The sequence below is a fragment of the Acytostelium subglobosum genome, assembly GCF_000787575.1.
Source record: "Acytostelium subglobosum LB1 DNA, scaffold: scaffold28, whole genome shotgun sequence".
NCBI classification, from domain to species: Eukaryota; Evosea; class Eumycetozoa; order Acytosteliales; family Acytosteliaceae; genus Acytostelium; species Acytostelium subglobosum.
This window is the reverse complement of record NW_012236505.1, coordinates 328,316-342,185: the sequence shown is the minus strand read 5'-3', so window position 1 is coordinate 342,185 and position 13,870 is coordinate 328,316. Positions and strand designations below refer to the sequence as shown.

Sequence of the window (13,870 nt, the reverse complement as noted above, 5' to 3'; positions counted from 1 at the left end):
GTTGGCCTTGCCTGCACGACCACCTTGCCACGCGAACTGGTAGAGCTCTGGTCCCCATTGTGGTGCGGGGGGTCGTTTGGAGGAGACGATTGATCAGTCAGTGGGTGTAAGGCATGAGTTATGTGATGGGATGACATTATCCTTTCCTTGTCAATCTCAACAAAGTAGAAGGCCTACACGACATCACCACACGAGTGGCCCTACATCTCCTATCTATCCCTAGGTTTGTGGGGACATACATCATTATCATTATTATTATTACGACGAATAAAATATTATCGTACTTTGTGTTCTTAGATACGATACAATCACAATCCAATCGAATTGAATCCAATCCAATCCAATCAAATCCTTACATCATAATACTAATTATAAGTTATAACATATAATTATAACATTGATTAATATTATTATTGAATAAGATGACAATCAACTACTCACTGTTGTCGACAGTTGTATTATTATTTTGCACAAGTGTTGCCATTGCACAAGATCCAAAATGGACTACCAATGGCAATGGACATTCCTACCGATGGATGTCTAGCAACTCTGGCATCTCCTCAGCCATGACCTCATGTTCAAACCTGTAACTATCCACTCCACACCCCCAGGAACTATTCCAATCACTGGTCCACTCAATCACTAACTCAATCACACTTTCATTTTTAGTGGAGGATACTTGGTAACGATCACATCACAACCAGAGATGGACTTTATTTTGAAGACGTTTAAGAGTAATATCGATCAACATAGCTTTTGGGTGGCAGGATACGGTGATTTGCCAAATGGAAAGTGGTATTATAATGCAGGTCCAGAGAAGAATCAGCTGATGTATGACCTTAATACCGACCGTACTTATGGTTATAATGACTGGTGTCCAGGCGAGCCAAACATTGGCGACAGCACCGACAATGAGGTCTACCTTAAGTACGTCGGCGGCGCCGTGTCCAAGCGCTGCTTTAACAATGAGGGTCTGGCCGGCCAGAGCCAACCATACATCTGCGAGTTCAACAATGGCTTTGACATCTACATGACGCCCGCCTCACAGTTTGGAGGCCCATCAACATTCAGCACAGTAGGCCAATCATCATTCAACTTTAATCAAGTGAGCATCACCATGAAGAAGACCTCGGGTAATCTCGTGCCAGACTTCTTGTGTCAATCGCCCGTCTATGACTCGAATGCCCAGACCGTCACGTGTACCATGCCACCAGGCGATAGTGCCACGTACACCGCCACCATCACCGACGGTACCACGACCAAGACTACATTCTACACATACCTGCCACCCTACGTATCCGTGGTGTATCCAGGCAGTTTGACCGCTGGCAACACTGTAACACTCACTGGTAGTGGCTTTGGTTCCGACGCCACCGTCGCCAAAATATCCATGACCACCTTTGACCGAGTGTCCTGCAACAACATCGCCATAATCAATCCAGGCATGCTCACCTGTGTCCTCAACGACTCTGTCGTCGATGGAATGTTCCCCATCAAAGTCTCAATCAATGGACAAATGGGCAGCAGTCTCAAGGCTCTAATTTGTAAGTGATTATCGATGAATGATCGTGATGGATATCATACTAATCAATCAATAATCCATGGAACTATTCCAGACATTTCAAATGAGGATACATATTATAACTGCTTCAAGTATAAGTTATCCTTGGAAGATGTCAATACGGTATTGAATAGACAGTATGTGGAGAATATGAAGGGTGCGATGGGAACAGTCCAATCGATAAAGACCGCCAAGATATTGCGAGCCACTTGTACTCAATACTCCGATAACTCGAGGTACTACCAGATGGCCGACATCTGGATGAATGTCCTGTACGATCCCAACCAACTCAACTACAACTGGTTGTTTGGTCCAAAGACAGGCGTCGTGGTCTTTGAGCCCTCTACGACTTTCACAGCTTCATACCTTATGTATGATATCACGGCCTCCATCAACAGCCCATACTTTGAGCGCACTGTGAACGACTCGATTGGCTCGGGTCTGGGAGCATTCTACAAACTCAGCGGACCCATGTCCCTAAAGACCAACTACAACCGCACAATCCAGACTTCTGGCGAGCTTGTCCAGATCGAGGTGATCAATGCCCCACCCGCCATCAGCAACTTCAATCTAGTCCTGCGAAATGGTACCACGGGTATCATTGCCAACGTGACCTCGGTCTATGCTGATTTTGACAACAAGGTGCTTGCATTCCAGATTCCCCCAGGCATTGGCGGTCCATTCGACGGCACAATCTATGCCAATAACGTGGCGATGTCCAATGGCACGATCACAATTTCCTACTACCCACCATCGATCAGAGGCGTCACCTCACCCGCCACCAATGGCACCGGACTCACTATTTCCGGCATCAACTTTGGACCAATCTCAAACATCATGCGCGTAGCATTGAAGCTGGGAGAGGGCAGGATGGCAGATTGTCCAAACGTACGCATCATCACCCCGTACACCAAGATAACATGTGATGCGCCATCCTACTACGGAAAGGGTGAGGTCGCGTTGCTCTACACCATCGTCCCAGATCACTCCGACCCGAAGACATTCTCATACCAAGACCCCCAGGTCACCTCAATGACGCCAACAGGCGCGGCTGGTGGCAAGGTGATTGGACAGGGCACCAACCTGTACCTCAACGGAACCATCACCAAGGTGTCGGTCGGCCCATACAAGTGCCTCAACGTCAACTTCATACTTCCACACACATCATTCACATGTGATATGCAACCTGGCATGGGAACAAACCCAGTGCGTTACACTATCAACGACACCGTCATTAACGACCTTTCCGGTGCTGGCAACTTCACCTACCTCTCACCCATTGTAACAAATGCCACTCGCGTCAAGTACTTGATTGGAGGAAATGTCACAGTGACTGGAATGTACTTTGGAGATGTTGCGCTCAAGGTTGAGATCCACGATTCACCATGTAACAACGTCACCTTTGTCAATGACACCACTCTTATCTGTCGCTTCCCGGGCACAGTCGACGCATCCGATGCCCCAAGTGGATCCTACGTTAATGTCACAGTCAATGGCGTCTCTGGCGGTGCCCCAGTATTCCTCTATGATTGTAAGTTTGCCCAACTTCCATGTCAATACCCCAAACCTTACCCTAACCCTTCCCCTCGTTACCAACTAGTCCCTTTGTGCGACAATGATTGTAGTGGACATGGAGAGTGCATTGAAGGCATTTGCAAGTGTGAGAAGGGCTGGGAGTTGTATAAGAACTGCTCAGCGCAAGGTGGAAGTGGTGGTACGCCAACAGATGGCGGCAATGGTAATGGCCAGTATCCAGGAAAGGGTACAGGCTTCACCTCAGCCATCACTCATCTGCGTGAAATTAACTCCCAAACCGACTTGCCTGTCCCTGGCAAGACCTTGGCGCTCAAGGATGCCACATGGCGCTTGATGAGCCAGCCCGGCGACAAGACCTCAGTCTACAACGGCACCTTCTCGGGCAGCACCGTCATTGTGATGATCAATGTCACAACCTTCCTGGAGGACGCCACCATCGAGTTTGCCGGCCAGATCATCAGCATCCAGGCCAACTCTCTCAAGTTCATCGTGTCGGTCCAGCGCTGGAGCTTTGATACGCAGCTCAACACGTTGCAGGTGGTCTTCTCGTCGACCGCACCAAAGACCACCGTGTCCAACTGCAAGACAGTCGACACTGTCAACCAGTCGGGTTTCAACCAGTTCCAGCTCGTGGCCGGAGACTCTGTGCTGCAGGCACACTTTGCCAATGGACTGATCGTCGAGGATCGTATCGTGCGCTCCAAGGTCGTGATGCTGGACCAGACCGACCCACTGATGGTCGAGTCCAACCTGAACCAGACTAGCAACTACACACAGATGGTGGCCATCGTCTCGCCCGCGTTCCATGATCGTCTGGTCGTCGACCCGTCATTCCGCTCGCTCATCTCGTCTCAAACTATCAGTGACTGTAAGACCGAGACCAACTGGCGTCTGATCATCATTGTCGTTATCTGTTCGGTTGCCGGTGTCGGCATCATCGTTGGCACTGCCCTGTTAATCCGTCACAAGATCCAGACCAATCGTATGCGTCGCGAGATCAAGATGAAGCAACAGTTCTTGCATGACTAATCGTGAGCCACGAGGATGAGATAATAATAAAGCTATATATACTTATTTATTGCATTGCTTAAGTGCTGTTACTGTTGCCGCTACTACTGCTTCTGTTGCTGTTGCTGCTGCTGTTGTTGCTGTTTGATTGATTGATTGATTGAATGAATGAATGGGACACACATACTATTCTACACGCTGACACCAAAGATCTGGCAGAGGTACTTGAGACCACCTGGGAAACTCTTGCCGACTGCAACAAACTTCCACTCTGGACCCTCACGGTAGACCTCACCGACGATGAGGGCTGTGTTCGTGCCGCCCTCGTTGGAGAGGTCGTAACGACAGATGTTTCTGCCACTCTCTTGGTTGGCAATGCGAATGAAGGCGCGTGGCACTTGGCTGAAGCTCTGGCGACGGGTCTCTGGGTCGTGGATAGAGACGGCGAATGCGATTCTGATGACGTCTGGGGAGACCTGTGGCAGGTTGATTGTGACGACCTCGTCATCGCCCTCACCCTGTCCGGTGAGGTTGTCACCCTTGTGCTCGACGGAGCCATCGCGAGACACCTTGTTGTTGTAGAAGATAAAGTCCTGGCCGACCTTGACGGTGCCATTGGTGCCGAGCATGAAGCAGACGGCGTCCAAATCGAATGGACATCCCTGCACCTGGTTGACATCCCAGCCAAGTCCGACAAAGATGCGACGCAGTGATGGGTCCTCCTTGCTCAGCGAGATGGACTGGTCCTTTGACAGACTGATACCGCCAGTGGCAGCTGGTGTTGGGTATTGGCCGGCGGCCATGGTTGGGGGTGGACCGTATTGGCCGGCTTGCTGGGGTGGTGGAGGGTACTGGCCAGCGCCGACGGGTGGGGCGCCTGGAGCACCGGCTGGGGGTGGTGGGTATCCGCCTGGAGCACCAGCGGGTGGGTAGCCGCCTGGAGCACCGGCTGGGGGTGGAGGGTATCCGCCTGGGGCACCAGCGGGAGGGTAGCCGCCTGGAGCTCCCTGGGGTGGGTAGGCACCAGCGGGAGGCTTTCCAGCAGGAGGAGGCGCTGCGAAGTTTGGAGGTGGGTTTGGAGCGTTAACACCTGGTGTCGATGTAGGCTGACGATAGTAATTGCTATTACCCGACGAACTAGATGATCCAGAAGGGTTGAACATTGTTTCTTATTCTAATCTAATTTGATCTAAATCTAAATCTAAACTAATCTTGATAATTGATTGATTGATTGATTGAGTGAGTGAATATGAGATATTTAATATAAGTTATATAGTTATATATAGTTATATTAATATCGTTATGTATATGTATATATGTAAATATATATATGTGTGAACGAATGAATGATTGATGGATGTGATGTGAAGTTAACTTGTGTGTATGTCTTTATATCTGTAAATTGAATGAAGATGAAGTGTGTTTGTTATTGTTGTGTTGCTTGTGCGAAGGTGTGTAAGTTCATACTTGGTCCAGCAAGACAAACCAAACCCAACCACACATCAACAAACACAACAACTAAATTATAATTTTCATACCCTCACATTCCTTCCATCCTTCGATCTGACCAACAAAACTATCTCTCTAATAATGCATGCTTACTAAATTAATACTAAATAGGGTTTCAAGGACATATCTGTACAAGGGAAAAGAGAACCCACAAATGACATCAGAGTCTTTCGTCGGTGATGTCAGCCTGGTCATTGAGTCCGGACTCACCAATCAATCATTCAATCAATCATTCAATATATATATATATATATATATATATTATCTATTTGTTTGTGTTGTGTGGTGTATGTGTAATGTATGTGTAATATATGTGTGAACATGTTTATTATTAATTACTGTAACAATAACTGTTGTTACAGACAAGGTTTAACTTGTACCCTGGTTTGACCATTCGATGTGTTTGTTTTGTTTAGACCATTCATTAATGTGCAAAAATTAGTATCAATGGGAAAGTGTGAGGTGTTTGGATGCAAGACTTTGGAGCAATCGCACATTCCTCAATCAATTCATTCATTCAATCTTATTATTATTATTATATATTTGTTTAGTCAACAAATATAACAATTAACAATATCATTCAATCAATAGCATAGCATATAGCAATTGGATCAACTTCATTCAATCATTCATACATTCAGTCAAATCATCAATCACAACAATCAATCAATATATGAATACATATTGATATTGAGATTGATCAATGATATAATATGGAGACACTGTTATTAGAGAAAAAGGTTGTACTCCTTGGCAATACAGATGTAGGAAAGACTGCAATCGCTATAAGATATTCAGAGGGTATATTCCCCACGAGGCCACTATCAACCGTCGGTGCCTCATTCCTTACAAAGAATGTGTATGTTCATTCAATCATTCAATCAATCAATCAACCATAACAACTAATTAATGATTGATAACATCGCGCGAATGTAGACATGTGGATGGTTGCAGAATAAAGTTCCAGATTTGGGACACGGCTGGGCAGGACAGGTTCAGATCTCTGGCGCCAATGTACTACCGAGGTGCATGTGTAGCCGTACTGGTGTTTGACATTACAATCAGCAAGTCATTCGATAAAGTCAAGGAATGGGTAGAAGAACTGAGGTCAAACATACTGGAAGATATAGGTATGATGATGCCCGCATGCTGGCTAGACATGTTCATTCATTCATATACTAATCCGTTCATTCGATGATGTATAGTATTGGTATTATGTGGAAACAAGATAGACTTGGAAGCAAGAAGAACTGTTACGAGGGAACAGGCAAAGGAGTATGCAGATGAGATAAATGCAATGTACTATGAGACCTCGGCAAAGAACAATGATGGCATAGACAACATGTTTTTAGAGATATCCAAGCGACTGCTACAACGACATCAACAGTCAACTCAACGAGCTGAACCTCCAAAGCCACCTCCCAAATCATCATGTTGTACCTAATATCATTCAATCAATCATTTCAATCAAACAAACCAACATACTCTCTATCTCTCTCAATATGACTGCGCCAAAGCACAGTCACAATCACAGTCACAGCTACAGTCACAAGTCCTCCTCCTTCCTCCTCATATTCATTCAATCATTCAATCAATCAATCAAGCATAGTGGACAATCATTTCCAAACCTCCATCTTACTACCTTCACCTTGGATTATCACATTTAATTCTGCCTGTCAACCATCAACCAATCAATCAATCAATCAATCACAACATCCAACCAACAAACCAATCAATCAATCAAACATTCCCCTTCTCCATACCTCCCTCCTATCTCCTTTATGTCGATCTCTCTCCCATGCCATCAAGCTCAATCAAACAATCAATCAGACTATATAGCCTCGCCAAACAATGACACCAACAACATTCAGCCAATGTTGTTGTCCAAATAAAGAAAGAGAGAGAGAGATCGATAACTCTGTTGATGTATAAATGAATGACGAAGCAGACAAAGTTTTTTATTGGGATGCGGCAGCCTTGAGGATGGACTCGGGACACATGCCCAACTCCTTCATGACGGTGTTGCCTGGAGCAGACATACCGAAGCGGTCGATTCCAATGACCTTGCCGTCGAGTCCGACGTACTTGTACCAGAAGGAGGTGACACCAGCCTCGATGGCGATTCTGTTGCGACAGGCGATGGGCAGCACGGACTCCTTGTACTCGGCGCTCTGGCGGTCAAAGATCTCAGTGCAGGGCATCGAGACGACACGGACACCCTCGCCGAGCTTCTTGGCAGCCTCGACGGCATGTTGTACCTCTGAGCCGGTAGCGATGAGGATCTGCTTGAGTGCGCCGGTCTCCTTGACGAGCACGTAGCCGCCATGCAGGACACCCTGGCGACGGGTCTGGGCGTCGGCGCAGCCGATCAGGTTGGGGAGGTTCTGACGGGTGAGCGCCAGGAGAGTTGGGCCGCACATCCTGGTGAAGGCCGAGGCAAAGGCGGCGGCGGTCTCCTCAGGGTCGGCGGGACGGATCACGTCGAGGTTGGGGATCATACGCAGGCCACTGACGGTCTCGACCGGCTGATGGGTGGGTCCGTCCTCACCGACACCAATCGAGTCGTGAGTGAAGATGTAGGTGACGGGCAGATGGCTGAGTGCGGCCAGACGGATCGATGGACGCAGGTAGTCAGAGAACACCAAAAAGGTGGCGCCAGAGGCGCGGAAGATGCCGTGGTAGGCAAAGCCGTTCATCATGGCTCCCATGGCGTGCTCACGGATGCCAAACTTGATGTTGCGGCCGTCCAGACACTTGGGGGTGAAGTCCTTGCCGTCCTTGATGTAGTTGAGGGTGGAGCCGTGCAGATCGGCAGAGCCACTGATCACGAGGGGCAGGTGCTTGGCGATTGGCTGCAGCACGTCGCTGCCGGCCTTACGGGTGGCGATGGTGTCCTTGGGGTTGAACTCGGGGATGGCGGCCAGCAGCACGGCGGTGCTGTGCTCGACGGTGGCGGAAGCCAGGAGGGCGGCCAGCTCTGGGTTGGCAACCTTCCAGGCGGCAAACAGTGCCTCCCATTGGGTGTACTTGGCGATCTGGGCGGCCTTGTGTGCGGTGAAGAACTGGCGAGTCTCCTGGGAGACGAAGAAGCGCTCCTCGGGCAAGCCGAGGTTCTTTCTGGCGTTCTCAATGAACTTGACGCCAGCCTCTCCGTGACCCTTGTTGGTTCCAGCGACCTCGGGGATACCCTTGGCGATGATGGTCTTGCAGATGATGGCATGGGGCTTGCCTGATGTGGAGGTGATGGCGTGCTGGTAGGCGCCAATGAGGTGGTTGATTGAGTTGCCCTCGGTGACGAGCTGGACCTCAAAGCCGAGTGCCTCGAATCTCTTGACGGCGTCCTCAGACTGAGTCTCGTCGGCCATGGCGTCCAAGGTCACGTCGTTCGAGTCATAGAACAGCACCAAGTTATCCAGACGATGATGACCGGCAAAAGACAAAGCCTCCTGTGAGATACCCTCCTGGAGGCAACCATCTCCACAGAGCACAACAACCTTTTGGTTAAAGATAACCTGTTGTTGAGTGTTGAATCTGTGATTGATGAAGCGAGGGTGGTGCGTGGTGTGGCGAGGGATGATTCCAATGATTGTGTTTGAGTGAGTGGGATGTTTCCAGGATTGTTATTGAATGATTGAGTGAGTTGGGATAGTTCCATGATAGTGATTGATTGATTGATTGATTGATTGATTGATTGATTGAGAGATTGAATTGTATGAGTGATCGTGTTAGTGATTGTGATCATGCGTGATTGATGAGCTGGCTGTGAGATACATACTTGGCAGCAGCCATCTTGCAGGCAGAGGCAATACCGACGGCGTTACCGATACCTTGTCCGAGTGGACCGGTGGTGGACTCGACACCTGGGGTGTCATGGAACTCGGGATGACCTGGAGTCTTGGACTTGTGCTGTCTGAAGTTCTTGATGTCCTCCAACGAGAGGTCGTATCCGGCAAGGTGCAACCAGCTGTACAAGAACATGGATCCGTGTCCGGCAGACAGGATGAAGTAGTCTCTGTTCAACCAGTGTGGCTGTTATTGTTGATTGATTGATTGATCAGTATGTGTGGGTGAAGCACAGCACATGATCATCACATCAATCAGGTGTGTCGTCGCGTCGGGTCACTTACGTTCTCTGGGTTGTAGTTCAAACAATGGCCAAAGAGTGCACCACCAATCTCAGTGGAGCCGAGGGGTAGACCCAAATGACCTGAGGCGGCCTTGGCCACAGCGTCCATGGACAGACCTCTGGACTCGGCACATGCTCTCTCCAAAGCTGGCAAGTTGATTGATGAAGACATTATATAATATATTAAGTTTGTTTGATAGATTATGTGTTTGTATAAATAAGAAGTGGAAGTGGAAGTGAAGTAAGTAATATCACTGTGTGGTGGGTAAGGTAAGAAGGAAGGAAGACAGCCAATGTGCTTGAGTTGATTGAGTGTTTTTGAACTTGAACGAATGGGGGCCTTGTTTGGGAACACACACAAGGCCAACACACAACACAATCTTTGTGTTTTTGGTGAACTCACTTGTCGTTTTTTGAGATGGGCAGAAGTGGCGAATCTGAGTCCATTTGAGGTTTTATTCTGGTTTTATAAATGAGGTAGACTCTGGAGCATGGCATCTACGTAGAGAGGTGCCACTCTAGTAGTGAGGTCATCTATTCAATGTAATGTAAGGCTTCGGAATAAGACATCCATGATCCGTTGGAATGGTATTCCGGATTTAGAACAGATATCTTACATTCATTCATTCGAATGAAATATATATTTATTTATAAACATTTATTTATATACTTATTAGAATGAAGATTTAAGCAGGTTCATTTTTTGAAGTTCATTCACTTTGATTGATTGATTGATAGATTGAGTGATTGATTGAGTGAGAGTGAGGACTGGGAAATCAATAATGATTGTGATGTTATAAATAAATATAAAGGTTGTGACTTGGCTGAGTCACACTAACTTTATAACTTGGGAAACCTTAACTATTAAGGTCGACACGACAACAAAACGAAGGTCGACACCCCATCAGAGGTGTGATGTGGAGGGGCACAACCACAAAACTATGTTTAATGAAAAATAAATAAATCTAACGATTTATAATTTCATATGGTCGACCCTTTGAATGTTGCCAACTACTTCTCCAACAACTATTATTATTATCATTAATGAATATTATCATTATTCACAAGCATTAACATTCATAGTCACAGTCACACACACTAATCACTCGAGTCTATTATTATTATTATTCTAAATAATACATCATTAATTCATTCATTCAATCATTCATTCAAACAAACATCGACATTCTGATTGTGAACGTTAGAGATATAGATAGATAGAGACACACACACATAACACACAATTAGATCATTATTCATTCATTCAGATATATATCAACACACACACACACACACACACATCAACCCATTCAATTCCAATACCAACAACCCCAACCTAACCAACCAACCCCTTGCATCTATATCCAATCCAACAACAAACAACATACATCCACTCGACCCCAACAACAAACCAAGACCACAAACCAATTGCACAAGCACAAGCCAGTGAGAAGCAAGCACTCAATCATTGATTCGATTGATTGATTGAATACAGCATAGCATAGCATACAGCTCATCCATCCAACAACAAGAACAATCAATCAATCAGTCAGTCAGTCATTCAGTCATTCTAGTCGAGTGAGCGCATCATATCATATGCATACAACATCATCATCATCATCATCAACATAAAGAACAGCATCATCCATAGATACATCTACAACAACATCTACAACAACAACCAACAACAATGAAGAATGATATAACAACTACTGCAATGACACCTGCAGGTTCTCAGATACCAATGGATGTCACTGTCAGTGGACTGAGTTCAGTTGACAAGAGGAATGGATTCTTAAAGAAGTTGGGTGGCAAAGGTATCAGCAAGAACTGGCGTCGTCGATTCTTCGTATTGACCAACAATGGAATACTATATTACTTCAAACAAAAGAATGTAAGTTCAAAGTCCGAGTCAGAGTCTGTGGACGCGCGCGTAGACTTGGCGTGGCGTGCCGCGACGCCAAAGTGTGTGTGGACAAGTGATTAACTCAAACAAACATTGAACAGGCACCATCACCAGTTGGAGCAATAGACTTATCATTATATACTAAATGCTACAAGGATAAATCGACAAAGAAGAACTACTTCTTCTTGAGCAATGAGAATGATGGTACGGTTAGAGTGTTCCATCTGATTGCAGACTCGCCACAAGAGATGGACGATTGGATTCGAGAGATTACGTCGTTCTTTGAGGGCGATCTGTCCGATCTCAAGAATCATCTGATGGGCGTCAAGCAGCAGAAGGAGGAGGAGAAGCAGCTGGCCGCCGACACGCCGACGACAGGCGAGCGCGAGATTGACAAATTCCAGCTGGTGTTCAAAGGCGAGCGCGTCTCACTGCTGCTGCAATCGGATCAAGTGGCCGAGGCACTCACCCCGCCACTGCCCCTGTCATCTGATCAGTCACAGACGCCCGACTCGATGCAGGAGAATTCCGATTCTGTCATGTCCACCTCTGCCAACTCTGGTGCAGTCATCGAGATTGCCAACCAACTGGAAGATTCAACGATCAATGATAGTGGAGATGTCCATGTTCAGGAGCAACCACAACTACAACAACAACAGCCTAGCGATACAAACAACAACACAACCAACAACACAAACAGCACTACCAACACAATCACAACCAACAACAACAACAATAATGAGAATGACTTGGTAGTGGACGAAGACCCAAACATTGTGTTTGATATCAATGGCGGCAACAACAATATATATATCGRAGGATCTGAGGGAGGAGGAGAAGTATCAAATGGCAAAGAATGACGACAAGATAGAGGATCCAATGGACAAGTATTGACCAGGCTGGAATATATATAATATTAGATACTTATTTACATACATAGATGTACATCCCCAATCATCCATCCATACATTCATCCATCCAGGACGGATGGAAGGACTGGACACATACATACATACACGATACATCAACTGCACAACTCTTTCGAAATGAAGGACTTAACCAACCAACAAACCTACACAAAGGAATAAAGCATTGGAGCATGATGAAGATGAAGGTGCATCCATGGCGCCACTTAAGTCATTGCCATCCATCAATCATATGTTATTAAGAACCATTTGTCTTGTTCTCTTTGGTCCATAGACCCAAGAATATGACTCCTCCTCAATGTGTGTGGATGGCTCGTGCTGGCGCTGCTTTGTCGCTGGCGCTCACATTGCGTCGCTATCGCGACTTCATTTCTCACTGTCAGAAGTTTCAATACTGATTAAAAACTTATATTAATATTTTTATAGTTACTTAGTTAATTAAGTTAGAAGTCTGAGCTTCCAGACTTTGGCGCCGATCGATAGGTGGCGAATGGATGCGCCATCCTCCAAAGATCTTTGAAGTGTCGCATGGGGCAATGGGGGTATGATGCCAAGTCCACCCTGTTGGTGGACAACGTTTGTTGCATGGCAACACTGTTCCAATCGATCTGATTCTCCGAGTCTCTGACAATCTTTGGGAAAGCCTTGATGTGGGTGATGTTGTTGCCTCTCCAGAGAATATCGCTGACCCATGATCCCTAAACACAATATGTCAGTGCTCTGTCAGAAGGGTACAGGTGTGTCGCTCAACATACCAAAAAGAATAAGAACATCTGGGAGATTGACTGATTGATGACTTGTTTGTTCTGGAGAGCTGGAGTGAGAGGCGGTAAACCTTGGGTGTTGTGCATGTTGGTTCCATCAAGTTCCGAGTCCATGTTTTGGTTGGCAAGCTGATTCCAGAACCATTCCTCTGAATGGCTCTCAAGTCCATTGTTTGTTCGAATCTCGATAATGGATTCGACACAGTCTTCTAATGGAATGCCAGTGGGGCGTAGCGTGTTGGACCTGATGTTCAGATAGTGCTGCAGTTGTACGCCAACTCTGAAGATGTGCTCTGAGTTGTTTCGTCTTGAGACCTCAATGATCTCTGAGATTGTCAATGATGGGATGACAACGATAACCAGTTTGGGGTTGGGAGGAAATCTATCCAGGTAGACGTTGAGCATTTGAAAGAAATCCGCATACCTCAGTGGTACACCTTTGTTGGTGTCATACATTGAAGGTATGCCCCAATCCTTCAAATCAATGTCCATGTTAAGATCAAAAGGGATCTACAAAATCGTGGTTAATAAAAA

The 13,870-nt window shown here is 46.5% G+C and overlaps 6 protein-coding genes across 6 annotated transcripts; 3 read left to right on the top strand and 3 right to left on the bottom strand.

Moving 5' to 3' along the window:
- Positions 1 to 536: 536 nt before the first annotated feature.
- On the top strand, positions 537 to 4,126 carry SAMD00019534_107130 (hypothetical protein; the record flags this gene model as incomplete). The annotated part of the gene is made up of 4 exons (XM_012894148.1): positions 537 to 586; positions 670 to 1,544; positions 1,617 to 3,092; positions 3,162 to 4,126. 4 exons carry the CDS (start codon positions 537 to 539, stop codon positions 4,124 to 4,126), a joined length of 3,366 nt encoding a protein of 1,121 aa, XP_012749602.1.
- Positions 4,127 to 4,296: 170 nt separating this feature from the next.
- On the bottom strand, positions 4,297 to 5,268 carry SAMD00019534_107120 (hypothetical protein; the record flags this gene model as incomplete). Its single annotated transcript, XM_012894147.1, has 1 exon — positions 4,297 to 5,268. One exon carries the CDS (start codon positions 5,266 to 5,268, stop codon positions 4,297 to 4,299), a length of 972 nt encoding a protein of 323 aa, XP_012749601.1.
- Positions 5,269 to 6,327: 1,059 nt separating this feature from the next.
- Positions 6,328 to 7,450, top strand: SAMD00019534_107110 (hypothetical protein; the record flags this gene model as incomplete). Its single annotated transcript, XM_012894146.1, has 5 exons — positions 6,328 to 6,473; positions 6,551 to 6,744; positions 6,820 to 6,862; positions 6,936 to 6,948; positions 7,121 to 7,450. Coding segments are annotated over 5 exons (726 nt in total), but the record flags the coding sequence as incomplete, so codon positions are not given.
- A 122-nt stretch (positions 7,451 to 7,572) lies between these two features.
- On the bottom strand, positions 7,573 to 9,912 carry SAMD00019534_107100 (hypothetical protein; the record flags this gene model as incomplete). Its single annotated transcript, XM_012894145.1, has 3 exons — positions 7,573 to 9,145; positions 9,390 to 9,643; positions 9,742 to 9,912. 3 exons carry the CDS (start codon positions 9,910 to 9,912, stop codon positions 7,573 to 7,575), a joined length of 1,998 nt encoding a protein of 665 aa, XP_012749599.1.
- Positions 9,913 to 11,430: 1,518 nt separating this feature from the next.
- Positions 11,431 to 12,503, top strand: SAMD00019534_107090 (hypothetical protein; the record flags this gene model as incomplete). The annotated part of the gene is made up of 2 exons (XM_012894144.1): positions 11,431 to 11,634; positions 11,748 to 12,503. Coding segments are annotated over 2 exons (960 nt in total), but the record flags the coding sequence as incomplete, so codon positions are not given.
- Positions 12,504 to 13,015: 512 nt separating this feature from the next.
- On the bottom strand, positions 13,016 to 13,828 carry SAMD00019534_107080 (hypothetical protein; the record flags this gene model as incomplete). Its single annotated transcript, XM_012894143.1, has 2 exons — positions 13,016 to 13,270; positions 13,328 to 13,828. 2 exons carry the CDS (start codon positions 13,826 to 13,828, stop codon positions 13,016 to 13,018), a joined length of 756 nt encoding a protein of 251 aa, XP_012749597.1.
- Between the last annotated feature and the right edge of the window lie 42 nt (positions 13,829 to 13,870).